Consider the following 25,421-nt stretch of genomic DNA (forward strand, 5'->3'; position numbering starts at 1 on the left):
ATGTATCATTTAAGAGATTGTTTCTGCACAGCCTTACCAAAAGATTATTCTCAAACTTTTGAAGTTTTGGCAGTCTGATAGATGAATAAATGGTATCTCTGGGTAGTTTTAGCATGCATTCTTTTCATCTTCCCCCCCCTCCCAGTTTTTGCTGATTTCTAAGAGCTTTTTATGTCTAGGGAGAGAATGTGTTTCCAAGTTGGTCATTTTTGTTTTGATTTTGCTTATAAAATGGTAGGCTTTTCTAAGTTTAATTTTTTTTAAATAATTTAAAATTTTAAAATTCTCTTTGTGGCTTCTGAATATTGTAGTAGTTAAAAAGGTTATTTCCACTCAAAGTTACAAAGGTATGTCACTGTCTTTTATATTTTTATGGTTCATTTTTAGATTTAAACCTTTTTAAAAAAATTTTATTTGTTCTTTTTAGTTACATATGACATATCATATAGACATGGAGTATTAATTTCCCATTTTTGTGGTTGTACATGATGAGTTACACTGGTGTGTATTCACATGAACATAGAAAAATTATGTGGGTTCATTCTACAGTCTTTCCCTCTTCCCTTCCCCTCACTCCCCACTGTCCAATCTGGTAAACCTCCACTCCTCCTGTTGCTGCCCTCCCCCCATTGTGAATCAGCATCTGCCAATCGGAGAGAACATTCAGCTTTTGGTTTTTTGGGATTGGCTTATTTCAGTTATCATGATAGTTCCCAGTTCCATCCATTTACCAGCAAATGCCATAATTTCATTCTTCTTTATGGTTGAGTAATATTCCATTGTGGATATGTTCCACATTTTCTTTATCCATTCACCTGTTGAAGGGCACCTAGGTTGGTTTCTTAGCTTAGCTATTGATGTGGCCACTTCACTATAGTAGGATGATTTTAAGTCCTTTGAGTATATGCTGAAGAGTGGGCTAACAGGGTCAAATAGTGATTGCATTCCAAGTTTTCTGAGGAATCTCCATACTGTTTAGATTTAAACCTTTGACCTGTTTAAAATATATCCTGTTCTGTGGGTATTTCCTTTGTTCTTATAGCTATCCTACAAATATCTGAACTCTGTAATATATACTTTTCATATACTCTAATTATACCAAATTTTCACACATATATTTGGGACTTTTTATGAAATTCCCTTTGGTTCTTTTTGTCTGAATGCTAATTACTAAGGATTTAATGCATTTTAATAAATCTAGTAGGAAAAGAAAGGGTTGGAGAATCTCATGAAAATAGAAGGGAAATCAGTAGAGAAGAGAAAGAGAACAGGAGAGAGATGGGAAGAGGGAAAAGGACAACACTGGGGAATGATATTGGCCAAATTATATTGTGTGCATGTACTATTATATAACAGTCCCACCATTATGTACAACTACAGTGTGCCAATAAAAACTGGAAAAAAGTAAATCTAGTAGGCCCATCTTCCTTCACTGTACTCCCTCTCTACTAGAGTTTTCATTACAGTTCTGTTTATTTTCCATATTTGGTTTAGAATCAATTTTGCTTTTACCTTTCCCCCTTAAAAAGAAAGAAAGAGAGAAAGAGAGGAAGGAAGGAAGGAAGGACAAACTGTTGGTGTTTTTACTGGAAATATGTGGATGGATAAATTTGGTGGATAGATTGGTATGTTTTGAATGTTTATAATGCTGTATGACCTATCCAAGAACATGGTATTTCTTTCCATTTAATCAAGTTTTCTTTTGTGTTTGTGAGTAATGTTTTATCTTTTTGTTGCTATTATAAATTGAGTATTTTCTTCCATATTTTCTGTTTTTTTTGTTTGTCTACATGAAGGCTATTGACTTCATATAACCCACTATTAATTTTTTTCTTATTTTAGTAGTTTTCATGTCAATAGGTTCTTTAAGCTTTTTCAGACAGATAGCCATGCTATAAAAATAATTTTATTTCATTTATCATTTTTATACTTCTAAGATGTGTTTTCTATCCAACCGTATCAACTAAATCTCTTGCAATAGTAGATTCTAGTGAATAAAATATATCAAATGATTTGATCTTATAATTTTTTGTTTCTTAAATCTATTAATATGATATATATTTAAAACAGGGAGAGAGAGAGAGAGAGAGAGAGAATTTAATATTTTGTTTTGTTTTGTTTTCGGTGGACACAACATCTTTGTTTGTATGTGGTCCTGAGAATTGAACCTGGGCCGCACGCATGCCAGGCAAGTGCGCTACCACTTGAGCCACATCCCCAGCCCAATGATGGCTTATATTAATAGATTTCCGGGACTGGGGTTGTAGCTCCGTGTCTGAGCACTTGCCTAGCATGCATGAGGCACTGGGTTTGATCCTCAGCACCACATAAAACTAAATAAATAAATTAAAGGTATATTAGATTTTCTGCATCTTACTCTGGGTTATAATGTATTTTTGTTTTTTTAATGTGCTACTGTTTTTATTCTGTTGCTGACATTTTTAGAATTTTCTCATGAGTGGTACTGGTCTGTGTTGTATGCAGTTTGTGTGATTTGTTTCTTTATTTTACCTGTATTAAGCTTTATGGAAATAATTTGGAAGTTTCTCTTTTTCTGTGCCCTGAAACATAGGTTTGATGGTGCTACTCTGTGAAATTACTAGGGCCTATGGCTTTTTATAAGTTCTGTTAAACAATGTTCTTTTTTTTTTTTTCCTCCCCATGATAGTTGAAATATTTTCTGTCTCTCCTGAGGTTAATTTTAATAATGTTATTTTCTTGGAAAATTATCTATGGTATTTCTATTTAAGTTTTCAAATGTAATAACCTGGATGTTGAACAAAGTAGTCCCTTATAGTTATTGAAATTTTCCTGAACTTATAAGTGGTTTGTCTTTTTTCTTAGGCATGATATTATTCCTTTCACTATACTTTAAGATTATCTAGTGGGTTTATTTATCTTCTACCCAGAGAATTAACTTTTGATTCTTTTCTTAATTTTTTTTCTATTTTTAGTTGCTATTTTTGTTTTCATTAAAACTCTTTCCTGGGGGTTGGGGTGGTGGCTCAGTGGTAGAGCACTTGCCTAACATATGTGAGGCACTGGGTTCCATTCTCAGTACCACATATAAACAAATAAAAATAAAGTTCTATCAACAACTAAAAAAAACCTCTTTCCTCCTACTTTTATTTATTTTAGATGCCCTTTTTCTAAATCTATAAGTTTATTGCTTCAACTATTTATTTTTTTAAACTTATTTAAATATTTAAGGTTGTAAAACTTCTTTTGAACAATGGATATGTGTTGGATTCTAATATGTAGTGTTTTTATTCTGTAGGAAATCTGCAGTTTGAGTTTAGTTTCTTTTTGACATATTTTTTAACAACAGAATTATTTATCATTTTCACACTGTGAAGTCCAGTTCAGACAGTGGTTTTATATGTCCAAACCTGTGATCAAGATAGAAAATATATTTTGAAAGATAATCAATAAGCTTCGCTTTCATCCCACTGTCAGAATGTGAATTACAGAAGAAATTCATCCTACTAATTAGGGACACAGCTAATGTGGAAAGTAATCATTTATTAAGTTAAATAAGTTTATATTCTTGGAATGTGTAGTTTATTTCATTCTGAAAGTTTTCTGTGAGATTGGATTTTCCCTAAAGCATAAGATGTAGAAATACAAACTTCATTATTTACTAAGAAATTCTGATAGTATGATCTTTACTGACAACTAAGTTCAAATAGAATCATAATTAGGATTTGAGGTATTCTTCTTTCTATGGATATTGATATTCTGGACTTGAGGCATGTATATGAGTTTGTATGTGCATGTACATGCCTATTTATTCTATATGGAGATCATAGTGACCAACTTGGTAGCTATTTTAAGGTTTTCTTCATAGACAGGAAATTCCAGATGGTCTCTTTGTTATTTTTATTTTATTTTTTTCTGTTCTGATTAAGGAAAGTCATTTTAGAGAGAGGGAGAGGGAGAAAGAAAGGAGGAGAGAGAATAAACTTACTCTAAGCTGATAAGAAAAATAGGCTGCTTGCTTTATTATTTATGATTTATTTTTTAATGATTTTTTGTGCCTGTTTTATTTCAGCCTCCTAATGGAAAATCTTTTTATTTTCATTTTTTAATTCTAATTAGTTATACATGACAGTAAAAAGGATTTTGACACATCATAAATGGAGTATGACTTATCATTCTTCTGGTTGTATGTGATATAGAATCATACTGGTTGTGTAGTCATATTGCATATAGGGTAATAATGTCCAATTCATTCTACTATCCTTCCTACTTCCATACCCTCTCCCCTCCCTTCACTCCCCTCTGCCTAATCTAAAGTACCTCTATTTTCCCCTAGCCACCCACCTCCCTTATTGTGTGTTAGCATCTGCATATCTGAGAAAACATTCAGCATTTGTGTTTTTGGGGGGGATTTGCTTATTTTGCTTAGCATGATATTCTCCACCTTTATCCATTTACTGGCAAATGCCATAAATTCATTCTTCTTTAAAGCCAAGTATTATTCCATTCTGCTTGCTTTTTTAAACTGATAGAAATACTTTAAGCTCAAGAGAAAAATCTAAACATAGGAATTTTGACTCTATGAAGAATTTGCCACTAGAGAGTTACTCAAGTGTTCATGGAATTTTAGAAAAGGACAAAATAATATATTTTATCTTTAAAAAAATTTCAGATATTTTATTTTCAGACTAAGGAATTGAGATCCACAGTGTACCTTGCTATTTGAAAGTCAAAGAGAATGAGCTCTGAGTTAATTATTACTACATAAGATTCTATTAACTTTATTTTACAGAGAATACAAGCAAGCATTCTAAAAGCATTTAACAACCCAACTACTAAAACTGCTGATGAAGAAACTAGAAAAAAAGTCAAAGGTATGTTGACTTTTAAAGTTAAAACTTTTTTCTACAGTATTAAGATTCGTCTCCGGGGAAAAAGAATAGAGCATTGTATGAACTAATTTTCTAACATTGAGACCTTTAAAAGGAGGGTGTACTTACACCAGTGGTGGCAAGATGCTATAATGGGACATAGAAAATTTTAGAATGTATCCTGTGAGTTTCTTAAAACTAAAAGCAAACAAACTAATTTCACTTATACAGATTGTCACTGACGACCTATGTTAGGCCTTCTGAGACTTGAAAATATGTGGAAAGCAGCATCTTCTCTTGGAAGTTCACATTTATCATATTGTGTCATTTTGGTGTTTAGATAAATATATTTACAGGTATTATCTAAATTTATCTAGATAAAATGATTAACTGTTCCAAAAACTTGTAAAGAAATAATTTGTTAAGAGTACTAACAAGTCAAACATAAGTACAATTTGCCTATTCTTAGTGTTTGTTCTTCATCAGTCAAAATACAGGGCAAAATCAATGACTGTAATCAAAGCTCCTAGCTTATAAATATTTCAGTGTGATTATATCCTGTGATATGAACAATTTACCCAGTCCTAAGTGTATGTAATCTACCTTGTGATATTAACTAATGTTAGTATAAAGTAGTTGGCTATTTTTAAAAATCATTTAAAATATTTTGTTTTATTTATTTCCTCTTTTTAAAACTTCTTTTGTAATTTTATAATGTTCATGCTATATGTCTATAATTTATAAACAAATATACATAAATTGTTGTATCATCTAAGACTCATTAATTAAACATTTGAGATTTTTTCCTAAGCATGCTCCTTGTTCTTTTGTGTTGAGATAGTGCCATCTAGTGTATGTTTAGTATATAGCTCAGTTTCTTCCCATTTTTGTTTTTTGTATTTTTAACTCCTTGTACAATTTTTCTTAATGAAATATCTTAATTTATCATAGTATTTCTAAAGTTATTGTAATTAATATTTATTGATATATGTTAAATATAAATCTCTGTTATTCAGTGCTTCAGATAATGTTTTAAATGATTATAAATACTGTTTGTATGAAACCTGGTAGAGGTCCAAAAAGGATAGAAGGTAAGTTTGAAAGAAGGGTGAATAGAATTATTAATATGCTTTCTCCCTCATGGTTTACTGAGGAAATTTTCAAATTTTTGTTGAAGTAGAATAATATAATGTAGTCTCTTGTACCTATCATCCAGCTTTACACTCATGGCTTATTATGTTTACTTTAGTAGTAGTAGTATTTTTTCCAGTAGTGGGATTGAATCCAGGGCCCCATACATGCTAGACAAAGCACCATACCATTCCTCTGAATCCCCAACCCTTTTTTATTTTTTGAGACAGGGTCTTGCTAAGTAGTCTGTTTTTGCCTTGAACTTGTGATATTCTAGCCTCAGCCTGAGGATGACAGGAATGTGCTACCATGCCTGACTCTACTTTTTATGTTTAATTTATTTTTCCAACTCCAGATTATTTTAAAGCAAATCACAGGCATAGTTTCCTTTGATTTATAAATATTTCCTGAGCAAACTAATTTTAATTAAAAAAAATACTATGAGCATGTGTGTATGTGTGTTTAGGTGAATTGTAAGAATGCCCATGTTAATTCCTTCTTCTATGCTATGTTTACTTATTTTTACCACATTTTTTTATAACTATGACCTTGGCACCTGCAGCCTGAAAGCATAATCTTCCCTATTCTTCTGTGTGCTACTAGGTTAGACACAGAGGCTTTCCAAGGTTTAATGGGAGCAGCTGAGATGTGGAATAGTGGTATTGCTCTATTTAGTTTTCTATTATGTTTTAGAAAATCTTTATTTCTTAGAGACTATGGTAGCTGATGGTTGTGTTTCCCTTACCAAAAAAAAAAAAGTGAAGGAGACATTGTATCATTATATAGTAAAATATATTATTAAATATAATAAAAGAAGTCTGCCTTATTTGGATTACTTTTGAATAACAGACAATAGCATGTAACATTATTGTATGGTTGCTATGTTTTTAGTGTTAAAAAGTATGATTTTTACAGCATATGGAAAAGAAGGTGTGAAAATGAACTTCATAGATCGGATCTTTATTGGTGAATTAACTAGCACAGTCATGTGTGAAGAATGTGCAAATGTAGGTACTTTGGAATTCACTTCTTGGAATACATTACAGTCACATCGTTTTTATTATGTTTTCTTTTACATATATTAATGAGCAGTCATTTTTTAAATTCACAATAAGTGACTACATGACTTAATCTTTAAAGACATTTTAAAAATATACCCTATACTCCTAGAAAGTAAACATAATTTAAAATTATTTTTTCAAGTAAATATGTTATGTTTATGATTTTATTTTTCTTCTTGACACATCCATGAGGTGCTTTTGGTCTATCTTAATTTGCTAAAATACATTAGCTACTTCTGTGAAGGGCAACTATGTTACATTGTATAGACATAATCGTAACATAATTTAGGGTGATTCTATAACACTTAATTTCAATTTTATATCTATAAGACTTACTAACATTTTTTGTTTTTGTCTTGGCTCATCTTTGAATTCAGTAATACTTTTTATTTTAAATTTCATCTATAACAACTTAAAGCATGTATAAATTGTTAGAGATTTTCAGTCGCTTCATAAGGAATACTTCTGAAAGTATATGGCTTAAAGTATGGTAAATTTAAACTTTTGTCAGACTTGATTGGTAAAAAAGAGTCTTTATATCCATTTTTTCTGTCCCAGATTGTGAAGTACTCTTCTGCCCTCTTTAGTCTTATAAAATCAGGATTATAAATTATATATCCTTCTAGCCTATCCCATTTAAACATAATGTGTCAACCTGCTATAACTTAAATTTCTGCAATAACCAACATAGAAGTTGATTTCTCTCTCACAAAGGTAGAAAGTATCTTTTAAAACAATTAGCCTAAGCAATCTTCAAAACACTGTCAAGCTCTCTGCTTCTTTCCCCATGGTTTTTTCCTTAACATTTCATGCTTTGTTTTAATTTAAAACTTTGAACTGGGAAGTTTGATTTCTTTGATACTTTACGGAACTACATGTCTATATTATAATTCTAACAGAAGTTCTCAATTTGTTTTCTTTTTAAGATCTCCACTGTGAAAGATCCTTTCATTGATATTTCACTTCCTATAATAGAAGAAAGGGTAAGGAGAAAAAAAAGTAATTTTGAGGGCTTTGTGAAGAGCATTTATTCACTCATTTAGATATTTTTTGAGTGTATTGTCAGATGTCTGAGAGTCATTATGTTTTACATATAACTGAGTTTGTATGGTGTTTCGATAGTGGGGTTTATGCATGTATGCATTAAGTATGATATACTTCTTATTCTCCAGGAATTTAAATCCTTATGCTTTTGAGAATTAATGTTAAGAAAATAATCTTTTTATATTTTTAGTGAGTTAGAGATTTTAAAAAGAAAGGTATATCCAAAATTTATTTGCTTAAGAAGTTTTGTGTTATGTATATGGCATCTACATAGGTATCAAAACCTGTGCTTTTGGGAAAAATGAGTAAATATAGAAGTTTACAGGAGACAGATCCTGATCAGTATAGTGGCACTGTTACTATAGAAAATACTCAACCCAGAGCTGCCAAGAAGCATTCTTCATCAAAAGATAAGGTGAGACTATGAACATTTGTTAAATATTTGTTTTTTTAACTTTTTATTGAGAAATATTTTAAATATATACAAAAGTAGAGAGAATAATATAATAAACTCCCATGCACCCATTTCTCAGCTTCATATTATCAATTCATGGCTAATTATGTTTTTGCAGTATCTGTCCCACATTCCACCCTTCCCCACCCAGATTATTTTGAAATAAATCCGACAAAAATTATACATACTTCAAGATATTTATTTAAAAGATACTCTTGAGGCTAGGGGTTGTGGCTCAGCGGTAGAGTGCTCGCCTAGGGCATGTGAGGCCCTGGGTTCAATCCTCAGCACCACATAAAAAAAAATAAAACAAAGATATTTTTAAAATAATAATTTCCATTTAAATAAAAAAATAAAAGGTATTCTTTAAGAGCCATGGGTATAGCTCACTTGCTCAAGTCCCTGAATTCAGTACCCAAATGCCCTTTGTAAAAACATGACGACAGTACCATCATCATACATAAAAATATTAATACTTCTTTGTGAAACCAAGCATTCAGTCATTATTGAAATTTCTTCAGTTCCCTCATAAATACTCAGGTTTTTCTTTTCTTTTCTTTTCTTTTTTGTTTGTTTTGTTTTGAGAAAAAGGAAAAAGAAGGTTTATTGCTTTGCTTGCAAAGGAGAAACATAGGGGACTCCTGTCTCAAAGTTTGTGATTGTGCCCATCACAGGAACATGGGGCTTTTAAAAGAGGTGATTCAAAGGCTATATTCCATATGTTCCCTTTTGGAGTTGTAATTCACTTGTTAATTTGGGACAGTCATTTCTGAGATCTTCTTGTACCATCCCCAAAGTCTGGATTGTGTGTGTGTGTGTATGTGTGTGTCTGACTGTCTTTCTTTCTTTCTCTCTTCCTCCAGTACTGGTACTTGAGTCCAAGTGTACTCTATCACTGAACTACATCTCCAACCCTTTTTATTTTTTATTTTGAGAAAGTGTCTTGCTAGGATGCCCAGGCTGGCCTCTTGCCTTAACCTCCAGAATACCTGGGCCCAAAGAGTATCATGTGTCTTTATTTAATCACATTTTCTTTTTGCAATTTATTAACCAAAGAAATCATCCATTTTTTTAGCATTTTTCCACATTCCCACATTAAGTAATATTTACTATTGTATTCCTATGATATTCACAGGTTCTTCCGTCTCCTTTATTTCCTCTCTAAAGTGATTTAGATCTAAAAGCTATGTTAGGTTCAGATTTGATTATTTATTTAATTTTTTGGCAAGAAAACTTATAAGTGGTGGTGTATTCTCAATCAAGTTGGTTCTAATGAATACTTCCTGGTTTCTACTCTCTAGAAACCGTTAAGTCTTTTTATGGTGCCATATTCAAGAAGCAAAAAGTTAAATATAAATGTCATTAGAAATTTTGTTTAGAAATTATTAATATTTTTTAATGTATGATGATGGTACTGTGGTTATGTTTTTACAAAGAGTATCTGGGTATTGAACTCAGGGCCATGAGCAAGTGCGTTACCACTGCACTGTGCCCTCATCCCCTAAAGAATATCTTTTAAATATACACCTTGAAGCATGTATGATTTATGTGGGATTTATTTCACAGAGAAAAGACTTGAGGAGCTGAGTGCAATGGCACATACTTATAGTCTTAGCTACTTGCGAGGCTGAGGTAGGGGGACCATTTGTGCCTGACAGTTTGAGGCTAGCCTTGGCAACATAGTTGAGACAAAAACTCCACGTTCAAAGGGATTTTACTGTTTTTCTGGGCTAAATTGCTTATAATATTATGCATAAATATTTGAGAAATTGTCAACTTATCCTATGTAAATATTTCAAGGGATTAAATTAAACATATACTTCGGTTTTTAAGTCCAAGTAAAACAATTGCAAGAATATTCTTATTTATCATGTGGTGTTGACTCATAATTTAGCACTGGGAATTTTAAGAACACCTAGGAAAGATAGTATCTCTTTGAACATTTTCATCTTATATTTTCGAGGTTTAAATAAACTTTCCCCATACAAATTAAAGTGAATTTAACAAAAACAGAAGCACCTTGTGTCTTTTAAAATCAATAATGAGGTATAAGTACTGAACTTTAATAAATTTTTGTATTATCTCTTTTTTGGGGGGGTGGTACCAGGGATTGAACTCAGGGGTGGACACCCAACCACTGAGCCACATTCCCAGCCCTATTTGTATTTATTTAGAGACTGGCTCTCACTGAGTTGCTTAGTACCTTGTTTTTGCTGGGGCTGGCTTTGAACTTGTGATCCTCCTGTTTCAGCTTCCCAAGCCAGCTATATTATTGAATTTTTTACTTTTTCTTTTTGCTAAATTGTACTAGTTATCTCATTAATCCTTTAATATGGAGTTTAATGCAAAGAATGACAAAGAAGCATCAGGTGAGTAAACAACAGTGAGAAATTAAACCAAGATAGAAACGTAAATACAAATGGAGAAATAATCACCTTGACAAGAAACACTACTTTGGCACTACTTAATCTAATTTAAAAGGAGCATTTAATAGGCAAGCTAAAGTCTAGACACAAATAAAATATTTTCTTTCAGATCAGTGGCGGCAGGCAACACTGTCATAATAGAGTTTGTAGTTTGTTACTTTTTAACTTTTATTTAAAAATACCCACTACGTCTTCAATATGTAAAAATCAACAAGTATGGAAAGACTTATAGTTGAAAAGTCCCCCTTATAGCCCTGTTCTACTGAAGATGTTGGTTTTCCATGTTAAGTTTTACTTTTAAATTAGAGGGGCTGGGATTGTGGCTCAGTGGTAGAGCACTCGCCTAGCACGGGCGGGACCCGGGTTCGATCCTCGGCACCACATAAAAATAAAGGCATTGTGTTGTGTCCATCTACACCTAAAAAAATAAATATTAAAACAAAAAGAAATGCACCTTTAAAAAATAAATTAGAACTATTTGTTAGTATATCTTCTGTTCATCTTAGTTTAAATTTAGATTTAGTAAATGACTTTCAGAGAAGTAGTGCTTATTTAACAATTGTGGACAGCTAAGTGGGACTTCTTAGCATTTATTTTCAATAAGGTCATAAAATTCTTTTCTCTGAAAACACTGTCAACTTACAGAATCAACTAATTCATGACAGAAACCATATAAGAAAATTGTCATCTGGGGAAGAGAAAACTGTTTTTATATATCAGAAAAATGAAAACCTTGAAACCAGTGGGGAGTTGTCAGTATATGCAAACATCGTGAGTACTGAGTCATCTCTGAATGAAAGCCCTACGGATGGTAGTGAAAAAGAAGCCTGTCATTCTGAAAGTAGTGCTGATGCAGACAGTGAGGCTTCAGAATCTGAAAGTGCTTCAAAGCAGACTGTGCTATTTAGATCCAGCAGTGAATCCTGTATGTACACAGATGGGCACCTTCACCACCCATCTGCAAGTGAACTGCCACACCCCAAGGAGACTGACAGTGGTGATGAGGAAATGGCTGAAGCAATTTCTGAACTTTGTTTGAGCAGCACTGTAATTGGAAATAGAGATTTTGACAGAGAAAGTCAGCTACCCAGTGTTTCAAGTAATTTATGTTTTTCAGAGGAGAAGCATATGAGGTCTCACAGTTCCCAGAATGCTTTTCAGACCCTTTCTCAGAGCTATGTAACTACTTCTAAAGAATGTTCGGTTCAGTCCTGTTTGTACCAGTTTACATCTATGGAATTACTAATGGGGAATAATAAGCTTCTATGTGAGAATTGTACTGAAAAGAAACAGAAGTACCAAAAGGAAAATAATTCTGCAGGTAAACATTTAGCTTAATTTGTTTTTGTATTATTAATGGATTATTAGTGACTAATGAGTTATTAATCCCCTATTCAAGCACCTGGGAACCTTATCTTCATACTTGAGCTAGTTGGCCCAGTGATTATCTTGTATTTTTGCCTTAGCACTTAAGGCACTGACTAGGGAGAAAATATTTTCAATAGATTATTGTTGAAATAATTGAAGATCATGAAGTATACATTTCTGCCTTGAAAAATGCAAATCCACATCTTATTTGAAAGAAATAACTATCTGAAATCTTTCTGAAAGAAACAGCTCTAAAACTTAGTTGTATCACTAGTAAGATTGGTGATGAAAGTAAGACCTTCAGAAATCCCATCATCTGTTGTAAACTCAAGGTATAGATTTGAAGATTTTAAATATTTACATGTTATTAAGCTAGTGATACAATGACTGTGTTTAGTTTAACCAGATTAAAGTGGGAAAGGGGGATATTGTTAAGTAAGAATTTTCACTGCACTCTCACCTTAATTGAGTGGAAAGAATACTCTTAAGGTGACTATTTGTTTTAAACATGTAGGTTTTATTATTCGGGTATGGTGAAGTCAAGGAATCAAGAAATGATTGACACTGAAAAATTAGTCACAGTTCCCAAGAAGTAGGGGGGTAGATGTTATACAAGGCCACATGGAGAAGTACTAGGGGCAGATGGAGCATAAAAAGTGAAAGAGAAACAGAAAATTGGCAAGGTCATTTGTTTTGGTCTCTGAGTAGCCCAGAGTGTGAGAGCTCAATCAAGGATGTTGTTATTGGTATATGGGCTTGGTTAGTTTGCACATGAAAGGTGAGCTTAAATTGTTTTACTGTTTCCAGGATTTAGCTAGCCCTGGAATGGGTTGTCCCGTTATGGTAAAAAAAACACAAAAAACTCTTGATCCAAAGCATAAGAATAAAGACAGGCTTAGTACACTAGTAATTAAAGAAATGGATGGATGGGAGAAGTAAGAAGTACCAACTTAAATTAATTCAAGTTAAATATGCGATTGCCCATATTTAAATCTTGTCATAAGTCCTTTCTGTCAAACTTACTGAAATGCCCCGTGATTTGCCATGTTGTATGTTCTCTCTTTGCTGCAATGAGTAATAGACTCAACTTTTAAAATTAAAGGTGTTTCTGGTGGTATTTGGCTGGAAGGGGCTACTAACAATAAGTAATTAGCATTCTAGCATCCAACATTTTCTTGTGCCTCCTCTTCCAGTCTTTATGCCTTAACAAACAAACAAACATACATCTTTACTTTCATCTCAGTGGAGTTATGGAAAGGAATAGAGAGGTACCCTGTAATCAGAAGTCCAATTTCTTAACACTTAAAACAAAATGGTATGATGTTGCTATATAAATTCTTGTTATATTATATTATAGGTAATATATAATGTGGAATTTTTACAAATAAATTTGTTGCATTTTATGCAGAAAAGAAAGCAGAAGGAGTTTATACTAATGCCAGGAAGCAATTGCTTATTTCTGCTGCTCCAGCTATTCTAATTCTCCATCTTAAAAGATTCCATCAGGTAAAAGTCCTTTTATAGAACTCTAGTCATTCATTTTCATTAGGTGTTTTGTGGAGTCCTGTGTTTTGGGGAATATTGTCAAAGATTAGAGAGTAACTTACTGAGTTTAAAAATTTGCCATGTGGGGCTGGGGTTGTAGCTAAGTGGTAGAGCAGTTGCCTCGCACATGTGAGGCACTGGGTTCGATCCTCAGCACCACATAAAAATACAAAATAAAATAAAGATATTGTGTCCATTTACAACTTAAAAAATATTTTTTTAAAAATTTGCCACGTAGGATTTCCTACTAGTTTAGCCATAATAGTTTACAAGACTTTTCTGATTAAAATTGTTTAATTTGTAGTACTTGAAGATTTAGACAGTAGGACCCTTAGTAATGTCTGTGATTGGTATGTGTGATAGAAAATAAGTTTTAATAAACATATTTATAAGCAGAACAGTAGTAAAGTACACTTAACTTTCTGAGCTCTTCTGATCACACTGAAAGGGTTCTTGGCTGTCGGTGTTGGCTGGGAATATAAAGAATGGCTCCAAGGCAGGTCCTACACTTTTAGAACTTCATAATGGGAGGCAAACTAATTTTCTTTTTTTGTTGTTGTTGTTGTAGTTTTTGTTTTTTGAGATGTGTTCTTGCTCTGTTGACCAGGTTGGCCTCAAACTTGAGATTCTCCTGCCTCACCCTCCCATGTAGCTAGAATTGTAGCTACACACTAGTGTCCAGTTTAAATTTTTTTTCTTCTTTTGCAGTACTAGTTACTGAACTCAAGGGCACTCTTATCACTCAGCTACGTCCACAGCTCTTTTTTTTTTTAATTTGTTTTTATTTTGATCTAGTGTCTTGCTAAGTTGCCAAGGCTGGCCTTGAACTTGCAATTCTCTTGCTTCAGACTCTGGAGTGGCTGGGATTATAGGCAGGTGCCGCCAAGCCCATCCCAATTTAAATACTTTCAATGTGTTAGGTTTTTGTCTAATTATTTGTGGTTTTTAATTCAGCGTCTTTTCTCAAGAGGATTGTTTTTGCATTTTGAAAGTTATTTTTAAATTTCTCTGGAAAATGAATAAGTTAAAATATTATAGTAGTTAAAGGAGTTTAGTTGGAAATGTCAAAAATAAAACATGAGTGTAATTTAAAGCTATTATGATTCTAGATTTGTTCAGTAAAAGATTTAGGGAAAATGCTTCTTTGGAAAATACATAATTAGAACTTTGTATCATATACCCATATATATATTTTAAATTTTTTTATTTGGTGATGGATCTTTATTTATTTATTAATTTATATGTGTGCTAAGAATTGAACCCAGTGACTCACACATCATGCTAGGCAAGCACTGTACCACAACCTCAGCCCAGATTTTCAGATATATTTTTAATGCATCAAGCAAATTATTAAAAAGACTAGAAAAAATGAGTATTTGATCTGATATCTGTGTGAAAGACTTTCTAAGTGTAAAATTCATGAAAGAAATCTTAAGGAAAAAGATTGAGAGGTGTGTGTGTGTGTGTGAGAGAGAGAGAGAGAGAGAGAGAGAGAGAGAGAGAGAGAGACACAGACACACACACAGAACACACCCAGGGCATTGCACATTCTAATCATACACTCACTGAGTCACAACCCAAGCCTGGATTGAGAGTTTTGACTGAATATTTCAGGGGGCAGGAAAAGATTTTTCTCTGACCCTACTTCTGTCTATAGAAAGATTAGATTAAGTTTTTGATTCTCTATAGCCAAAATTATAGAAATGGCCATGGAGAACAGAAGCAAAAGAATGTCTAGCAGAAGGGCTGCATCTGCAGTGATTCTGTGAACAAGAGAGGATCATTTTGGATTGTAGATGCTAATTTCACAGTGTACTATAGCTATTTTATATTTGGTATTTAATCCCTCTTTAGGAACAACTTAGAAAATTCATGTGCATAAAGGGAAATATTTATGAACATCTCAGACCCTTCTTGTTCTCAAGTGAAACATAATGTCTGCAAAGCCATATTCCAATTTCCAAGGATCGAGAATTGTAGGGAGCACAATCCCTAAGTAATGTCTCTGTTTCTAGTTTCTCTTAAAGTCTATTTCTCTATAATATTAGAATCTTTCACAATACTGAAAGGCGAATCTCAAATTGGATAGATGTCTTTGTCATAAACATTCCAATGATTAACATTGTAAATATGTAAATAGCTCTTAAAGACTAGCTAGAAAATATCCCTAACAGTAACATGTATAAAAAATATCAGTTGACAGTTCTAGAAGATGTACAGATTCCAAGACATTAAAAATAGGTGCATTGTTCATAGCAAAAGAAATAAAGTAAAATGATAGATTCGCTTTTTTAGCGTGTTCAAATTAGCAAAGATACAGTAGTGCTGATATGGATGGAGTGGGATATATGCATTCTCATTGTTCAGCAGTGGGCATATAAATTGATAACACCATCTGGAAAGTAAATTAGTAATGGATATCAAGAACATTAGAAATGATTTGAATCAGTGTTTGAATAAAAATACTCTTAAGTAATTTCACTTCTAAGAACCCCTTGCAAAGAAATAGAGATATACACAAAATTACATATACCACTTATATAGATTATGACAGGTTCAAGGCCTAACTTTGGTATCCAGTATATGAATCATCAGATTTATATTTTAATGACATGAGGAAAATATTGTGTCTCATTCTATTAAAAATTTTAAAAAGTCAGGAGAGCGCATATGCCCAAATATAAGGCTAGATATTTTTCAAAAATTATCCTCTATGAAAAGATTCATCTAATATTAAAAGCCTTTACAAAATATCTTCTATATGGGATGGTTTTTCAGCAGTGAAGTCCTGATTGTGGAGGATACAAAAACTTGAAACAATTACAGTACATGTATTGGAAAATTATAAATGTCACCTGATTAAAAATGAGAAAAAATAATTAAAAGTAGATCAAATATTTAGTGTGTGTGTGTGTGTGTGTGTGTATGTGTATGTGTATGGTGCTGGGGATTCAACCCAGGGCCTTGTTGCATGTGAGGCAAGCACTCTACCAACTGAGCTATATCCCCAGCCTCAAATATTTATTCTTGAGATACGACCTCATAAAATTTTATGTCAGATATCATGTTGAACTTTCTAAAGATCATTTGAAAAAACAAAAACAAATCAGTTATTGGTTATATTTTCCAAAAAATAACCAAATAATCTTATTTCTTACTTTAAAGAAAAACAAGAAATAAGCAGCAGATCAACAGTGAAATTATGTGATTTGCAATGGAAAAACCAAAGTCATGAAAGTCCTGTGAAAGGAGGTGTCTATTAGAGAGTCTATCTAGACAGTTCAGATTTAAGTATTTTCTCATTCCAGTAGTGTCCATTTATAGGTCTCCTACCCAATATATTCTGTAGTCTATCAGCTTGTTTTATTACCATTTTATAATGCCAGTCATACATTTTGCAAGGTTTGGCTTTGGAAATTAAAAACATAAAAAGAGGTAGAGCTTATTTAAGAACATGAAGATTTATATATATTACATTTACTTTTACTGATAAATGTTTCAAGTGCTCAGGTTTTTTTTTTCTTTTTTAGCGAATGAATATTATTGAATTTTAAAAATAAAACTTACTGAATTTTAGAAAAGGACATAATATAATCAGTTTATCCTTGTTTTCAGCATTCACCTAAATGAGGTTGTTTAGAGGCAAGTTCACTGTTAACAAGTCATTGAATTAGGCCCAGAATACCAGGGATTTGACTCTTCAGTTGGATACATTTTCATGAAAGCACATATGTTAGTAGCTTAACATTTAACAGATTAAATTTATTTTTCCATAAGTGTTGATAAGCCACAGTGAAAGTAATCATTTCCCTTATTGTTCATGGTAAAAATCTCCATGTAAATGAGTACTCTTTTCAGTAGCAATGTATGAAAACCTGATTTTTAACTTAGTCATATGAATTTTGGACTCTTGATTAGTCACGTTTGTTTATCTATATGAAAAAAAAAATAACTTCTAGAATTCCTTTTGGGATTTTAATTAACCCGGTCTTTAGAGCTAATTAAGTTGTATTAAAAATTTGTTTTTGGTATTTTTAAGGCTGGCTTGAGTCTTCGTAAAGTAAACAGACATGTAGATTTTCCACTTACGCTTGATTTAGCACCATTCTGTTCTGCTGCTTGTAAGGTACAGTATATTAAATTATTTAACTGACCTGCAAATAATATGCTTTAAAGCATATCTGTTTTGTTTATTAGGCCATGCTTTTGCACTTTTTGTTTTTGTTGTTGTCATTTTAAAAATAAGCTGCTCCTCTGAAAGGAAATTTTAATAATGAAGGTAAACCAGTAATTTTTTTTTTCACATTTAATACACTGAATCTGACTTCTGTCCTTTGAGACAAAGATGAACAAAGCATGAGGCATGATAATCGCAAAGATCAAAGCTGTACTTGTCTGCTGTGTATAATACTTCAAAATTGTTCATACCTTATTAGGTATAGAAAACAATGTTTAATAATTGCTTGTGTGTACATGTAAGAATTGTTGAGATAAAATTGATTACTAATGGGAACCAAACTATTATAAGGTAACATAATGTCCTGTTCAGGTTTTGTGGTTATGTAGTAGAATGCTTTTTGAAGTTAATATTTTTAGTACACTGACCAATCAAAACAAAAATATTTTAAATGCAATTTTCCAATGAGTCTAGTTTATCTGCTGTGGGATACCAATACTATCTGCAACTAGTAATACTTAATATTCCTAAAATTTGGTAATGTGGTAAATAATAATGAAATTTAGTAAGCTTTTTGCCTTTTTTTTTTTTTTTTTAACTTGGGGTACTAGGGATCAAATTCAGGGTCTTGCACATGCTGGGCAAGTGCTTTGCCACTGAGTTACATCTCAGACCTCGTGTTAAATTTATGGGAACAAACCGGGTCCAGTGGCACATGACTATAATCCCAGTGACTCAGGAGGTTGAGATTGTAACTTAGTGCGACCCTGTTTCAAAATAAAAAATAAAGAGGGGCTGGGGTTGTGTGGCTCAGCAGTAAAGTGCCTCTGGATCCAATCCCCAGTACCAAAAAAAAAAAAAAAACATTACATTTTTAAAGTGCCTGTTGTGAATTTTTAACATACACAAAAGTAGTCAGAAGAGTACAGTGAACCTCCAGCGCCCAGCCTTAAAACCTTATGGCAGGTCCTCCCCCATCTACATGTTCCTTTATGTTCTTCTCTGTTGTTAACATTTAATCCATAAATATTTTATTATGTATCTCTAAAAGGAAAGACATGCTCCCTATCCTTTTTGACATAATCACAGTATCATTTATTGTAATTTCTTAAATCATCTAATCTTCATATTTCCAACTATTTCAAATGTGATTTTTTAGAATGAATTGATAACCAAATAAGGCCCATAAGTTATGAATGAATGATGTCTTTTAAGACATGGCAAAGTTTTGTTTTGTTTTGTTTTAGGGTGTTTTTTAATTTTGTTTTTGTTTTTTTGGTGCTGGGGCTTGAACCAGTGCAAGGCAAGCACTCTACCAACTGAGCTATATCCTCAGTATTTCCAATGGGTAGTGTTTCCTCTCCTGCCTCTCTCCTCTCTCGTAGTTTATTTGTTAAATCAGGTCATCTTTCTTGGAATTTCCCATAATAAATATTTTTATGATTGTTACCCCTGTCATTTTTATTTTTACAGATAGGTAGTTAGACCTGCAGAGGGCTGAATATAATTCACATTTAATAGCAACCCCCCACCCCACCATTTCTGGTAAGGCTATTTTATAGGGATTGTTCTGTTCTTTTGTCAGGAAGCACAGCATATCAATTATCCATCTTTGTGTGATATTAGCAACCAGTAATGCTCAATACTAGATCCATGAGTTCATTAAGAATTACAGAATGGTGGGGTATTTTAATTTGAACTTTTTTTTTCATTTATTAGCTTGAATATATAAAGAGAAATTCCTTTCTTCTGTTTAGTTGTCTTATGGTATAATTGTTATAGAAAAGGCAGGATAAATGTTTGATTCTTTATAAATCATTTTTTTAAAATAATGAATTATTTCATTAGTTATTTCCTCAAACTGTGATTAAATTACAATATTCTGATTATGGATTCATGGATTTAAATACATATGTTCCAATTCATTATGTTGTTCTTTTTAATCATGATCTAATGTATCCAGTCTATTGTGCCCATATCTGACCACTGAAAATCACTACAAGTTGGCTTCTGGATTCTCATGACATGACCCTAGTGTTCTCTCTTTATGGATTATGCCATCAACTGAATATATTGTTCATTTGTGTATTTTCAAATTTCCCTGCTTAGTGTTTACTTTTTAAAATTTAATTTTGTTTAATATTTAAATAAAATATTTACATAATTCCCAAGCCAAGTGTATCAAATGTACTAAACAAGATAAAATTAATCCATTTCACCTGTTTATTCCCTCCTTTTATAGATTAACATGTTAAATTATGTTTTATTTTTGTTTTAAAATATAAGCAGATGGGTATGCATATTTGCATCCCCCCCTCTTAAATAATGGTAGTTTACACCACGTGTCCTTGTTTTCTACTTTATTTTTAACATTACATCCTGGAGATTATTTCCTAGCAGTGTTTAGAGAGAGTATGCACTTTCTTCTCCCTCCTCCCCTTTCTTCTTTCTTTTCTTTCTTTCCTGGGTATTAAACTCAGGGCTTTGTGAATACTAAACACATGCTCTAGCACTGAGCTTCTCTCCAGGCTGGCACTCCATTTTTGAAGCAGAATTGGATTGGATGCATCATAGTTTATTCAACCATTTCTTAATTGTGGACATTTGAGTCTACGTCAGTCTTTTGATATTACACATAATCCTGCAACTAATAGTCTGGTATATGTCTTTTTATATTTTTTCTTATGTACCTGGGATACAGTCCTAGAAGCAGAATTGATGAATCCGACAGTAATACATATGTAACTTAGCTATATAACATGAAATATCCTTGCCTAAGGGTGGACCCATTCATATTCCCCCATGCAACTTCTCAGCAAGCAGTCTTTTTCCCTGCAAACCAGCCAACAGAGAATCTTATCAAGCTTTTGCATTTTTGCCAGCTTAATAGGTATAGGGGAAATATCTCAGTGTAGTTTTAATAATGCATTTCTCTTATTTTAAGTGGGATATACATTTACCTTTTCTTATAAGAATATTTCATTAAATATTACTAATTTGTGTTTTTCCTTTTTTTAAAAGAATGTAAGTGTGGGAGACAAAGTTCTCTATGGTCTCTATGGCATAGTGGAACACAGTGGCTCAATGAGAGGAGGGCATTACACTGCTTATGTGAAAGTGAGAGTACCCTCCAGGAAATTATTGGAACATATCACCGGAAAGAAAAATGTACCTGGTATGCCATATTAAGTATTTTTTATTCTTAAAAGTAAGGTAATTTACTATTTCTTTTTTGGAAGGAGTAAGATATTACCTCAGGTGAATTCACTTTATCAATGTTTAATGCAAGTTATGTCTTAAGAGTGTTTAGATAATTTGAAATTCTTAATTATCATAAGACTATACTCTTTTTTAAAAAATTAAAAAAGAATATACTCTTAGGTGATATGAGGTGACACATAATTTTCAAGGTTTTGAATCATCATGTATTGCAGTAGAATTACTATTTTACTTAACAATACCCAAATTTTTTGAAGACCCACCTGGTCCTCAGAATACAGTAGGAGTTGGAAATTTGCTGGCTTTACTTATGGATCATCAAATTAACTTTAGCTCCTTCCCTTTTTCAGTGAAAATGATTCTTTTCTCTGAGCAATTAAGTATTTACAAGGCTAATATTTTGCTAGATATTTAAATTAAAGTTATGTTAACTGAGGATAATTAATTATAAAACTCATGCTTTGAAAGAATTGGTTCATTGTGGAAAATGTTTAATGCAAGAGGAAACAGAATCCGAGAATAAAATCTGCCAGTAGATAAGTGTACTTTATAATGAACATGTTGCTGTTTATATTTAGAGAACACAAAACATGCTTACTGTAAAATTTTACTTCTTTTTTTTTTTTTTTTTTTGTTAGGTTTGAAAGAACCAGATAGTGAATCAGGAGGCCAGTGGGTCCATGTTAGTGACACTTATGTGCAGGTGGTTCCAGAATCGAGAGCACTTAGTGCACAAGCTTATCTTCTTTTTTATGAAAGAATATTGTAATGATTTGTTTAATGGCAGTGATTACTTAGCTCACTTTTATTTGAATGCTGCAGTGGTAACCATAATATGTAATGTGCCTTTAGTCTTCTCTTTTACATTGGAATAGCATGTCACTCAATGCTCCTTAACTTTTTCACCATTTTGGTGAATCCTTTTAAAGTAAACTAAATTTACTCTGTGCTTTCAAATTCATATTTTTAAATGTAAAGAACTTTTTTAAAAAAATATTTGTCTTTAGGGACAAAATAATCAAAATTTTTAGTGGTTGAGGAAGTCCCTTTCTGATATGGCTCATTATTACAAACATTCAGAAATAATACTAGCTAAATCAAATCATTCCTTAATATAGTGTTTCCTAAATGCATTACCACTTTCCAGATCTCATGTAACATATACTGTGCTATATTTACTAATTTTAAAAAAATGTTTTAGCCTTTTTAAACCATGGTTTTGTTTTGAGCAATCATATTTCACATTTTATGTACTTATTTTTTCTAATAAACATTAAAATAAATTTAAAACTATTAAGGAAAAATTACTCATCCATGTACTACACCACTTAAAATCATCTCAGGGCTGTCTAGTGGCATATGTGTATTATTGTTTAGAAAACATTGCCATAACTATATGAAGTAATATCTAATGTAACATAGTTACTTTGTCATATTTTATATAATTTAGCCATATAAAAAGGTATCACTGTAATTTTGGTAGTGTGGGTTTACAAATAATGTGTTGATTAGCTTATAGCTTTGAGGTTTGGGGAATATTGAAACATTTTATAAACAAACCATTTACAGCTTATTCATGATAGAGTTAAACATAATTTGCAAGTTTCTGGCCAAGATCAAAATATAATTATAGATAACTGACGTAGAGAATTTATAAACAGAAGTTGATAATCCGTTTTTGATCATTGGATGTCTTTGAAATATAAATGAGCAAATTATGTTTGTGCATAATAGAGAATTCTTATACTTAACAAGGAACACCTTCTATTTCTGTATTTAAGTAAATATTAAACATGGTTTGGGGGTATAAAGAAACCTCCACATTTTTTTTTTTTTTGTCTTTAACAAACATCTTTTAAAAGTTCAGGTATATTTAGTTTTTACTTTAATGAGGCACAGGGCTGGCACTTCTGTTCTCTTTTAAATAATTAACAGCAAAAATGCAGTACCTCCCCCACCTCTAGAACACAAATTATCAAGCTTTAAAAACTTAGTATGAAAATATTACTATTACTCAGGCTTAAATTTCAAAAAATCATGGCAACTTCAGTATCATATTATTGAATCAAAACATAATTTTATGGTTCTAGCATCCTAATCATTAGTGCCAATGAATGATATATAGGCAAGTGTCAGATATTTTTTTTTAGAAAGGAAAAAAAGGATAGGAATAGTGGCTGTAGATAATGTGTAGAAATATTTTACCAAGACTGACCTTTTTTTTAAGATGTAAGTGTACATTATCAAGGTTACCAGTGCTACCTTTTGATACACGATTGAATGGAATTGGAGTTAGTGTTAAAAATGGTGGTGGTATACAAAATGAAGAGCTTTAAAATGTCATTGCATAAAATCTGTTTTTAAGCTGTTGAAATTTCAGTAGTAAAATTTTTTTTGGTGTGGGGGGGGGGTACTGGGATTGAACTCAGGAGCACTCGGCCATTGAGTCACAACCCCAGCCCTATTTTCTGTATTTTATTGAGAAACAGGGTCTCATCAAGTTGCTTAGCACCTTGCTTTTGCTGAGGCTGGCTTTGAACTCACAATCCTCCTGCCTCAGCCTCCCGAGCTGTTGGATTATAGGTGTGTACCCCTACACCTGTCTAATAGTATAATTTTTTTCAATGGAGAAATACATTTTTGTTAGTAGGATCAATTTGTTGTGTAAAAGAAGTTTTTAGTATTTTCTATTTAGTTGTAATCCATTAAGGATGAAGATTTTATTACCAGAGCAATGATTTTTTGAAAAATATTAAATTTATTTTTTCTTTTTTTGAATTAGCCATTTTGGTAATAGCAGTTGCCAACAAGCAACGTCCCCACCCTGAAATAATGTCACCTCATTCATTTTGACTATTAAGTGTCATTTTGACTATTTTCACTGGATAGGCACCCATTTTTTGTTTCAGATAGATATCTAGATGAGGCATCTGTACCTGCCATGGGTCATGTACTGTGATGACACTATTTTATTATCTTTTAAAATGGAAAGATGGATATATATATATAGATTTTAGACATTATTCTACCAGTAACTTGGAAATCAGATGTTTTTATTTTCATTTCCTTTAGTATTAAATGAGCCAATTCTGAAATCTATTTTCTTATGGCCTGGAGTTTATGAAATGCTTTTTTCTTGTCATCTGAAAATAGGAAAAAAACTTGAGTTTGAAACCTAGGTCTTTCCTAAATGTAGCTTTTGTAATAGAGCATGCTGAATTCCATGAGTCCTGTTGTGTGTGTTGACCCGGGGGAGGTACTGGGGATTGAACCCAGTGGCACTCTACACTGAGTTATACCCCCAACCTTTTTTATTTTTAATTTTGAGTCAGGGTCTTACTAGGTTGCTGAGGCTAGCCTTGAACTTGCAGTCCTCCTGCGTCAGTCTCCTGAATCTCTGGGACTACAGGCATGAGCCTGTCTGAGTCTACTTTTAAATTTTTGTTTTCATTTTGAATTTTTTTCAAAGCACATTTGCAGGGATATTAAATTGTGAGACTACTGTAATAACAATAGTTTCTGGATTACCTCAGGAAACAGTATAAATAAATTAGAATGTTTACATTCAATACAACTACCATAGTGTTGACTGAATACATTTGTGAAGTAAAACAGAAGTTTGCTAGCTCTGTTTAGAAAGTTGTTTACAGGGTATGTCTAGCCCCAGATCCTTCTAGTTTTTCCATATTTAAAATGATAACATTTTGATTATGTGCCAATTATGTGAATATTTTGACATAACCAAATATACATATACACCGAAGTTTTTATCATTTAGTATTTTTTAAAATTTATGTGAAGACAGTCTCTTTAGTTGACTAAAGAGAGTGATAACTGGTATCAATTAAAAGGATAGTTTATGTACCAGCAGAGCTATTTTACTACATTTAATAGCTCTTAGTTTGAATGTGTAATGACTTTAACCAGTGGTTTTATGCAATAGTTAAATAAAATTTCCTGAAGATTAATGAAGTGTATTATCCCTCATTTAATTTTTGTAGTACAAAGTAACATCCTCCCTATTTTTCTTTATTTCATAATTTATTTTTCTGCATGGTACATGATCAAATAAGCTTAAACCAAAATGTGCAATAAAAATTGAACCTTTAGATAGTGTCTAGTACGTTATTAAGAAAGACTATTTCT

General features: G+C 32.2%; 1 protein-coding gene across 7 annotated transcripts in view; it reads left to right on the top strand.

Annotated features, from left to right (window-relative positions):
• The window catches only part of Usp45 (ubiquitin specific peptidase 45), a 77,769-nt gene extending 55,204 nt beyond the window's left edge, over positions 1-22,565 (top strand). For 5 of the 7 annotated variants that reach the window (XM_071613183.1, XM_071613184.1, XM_071613185.1 and 2 more), the window contains 9 exons: positions 4,772-4,853; positions 6,873-6,988; positions 7,969-8,025; positions 8,361-8,501; positions 11,612-12,287; positions 13,743-13,840; positions 17,919-18,005; positions 21,078-21,231; positions 21,914-22,565. In XM_071613183.1, the coding sequence (XP_071469284.1) occupies positions 4,772-4,853; positions 6,873-6,988; positions 7,969-8,025; positions 8,361-8,501; positions 11,612-12,287; positions 13,743-13,840; positions 17,919-18,005; positions 21,078-21,231; positions 21,914-22,044 (1,542 nt within the window). In that variant the 3' untranslated portion in view covers positions 22,045-22,565. Of the gene's footprint in view, positions 1-4,771; positions 4,854-6,872; positions 6,989-7,968; positions 8,026-8,360; positions 8,502-11,611; positions 12,288-13,742; positions 13,841-17,918; positions 18,006-21,077; positions 21,232-21,913 lie in introns of those variants that run through there. The other 2 variants (XM_027928412.2, XR_011707714.1) reach the window with 2 other exon arrangements.
• Positions 22,566-25,421: the final 2,856 nt, after the last annotated feature.

This window comes from Marmota flaviventris, chromosome 6 (genome assembly GCF_047511675.1).
Source record: "Marmota flaviventris isolate mMarFla1 chromosome 6, mMarFla1.hap1, whole genome shotgun sequence".
Taxonomy (NCBI): domain Eukaryota; kingdom Metazoa; phylum Chordata; class Mammalia; order Rodentia; family Sciuridae; genus Marmota; species Marmota flaviventris.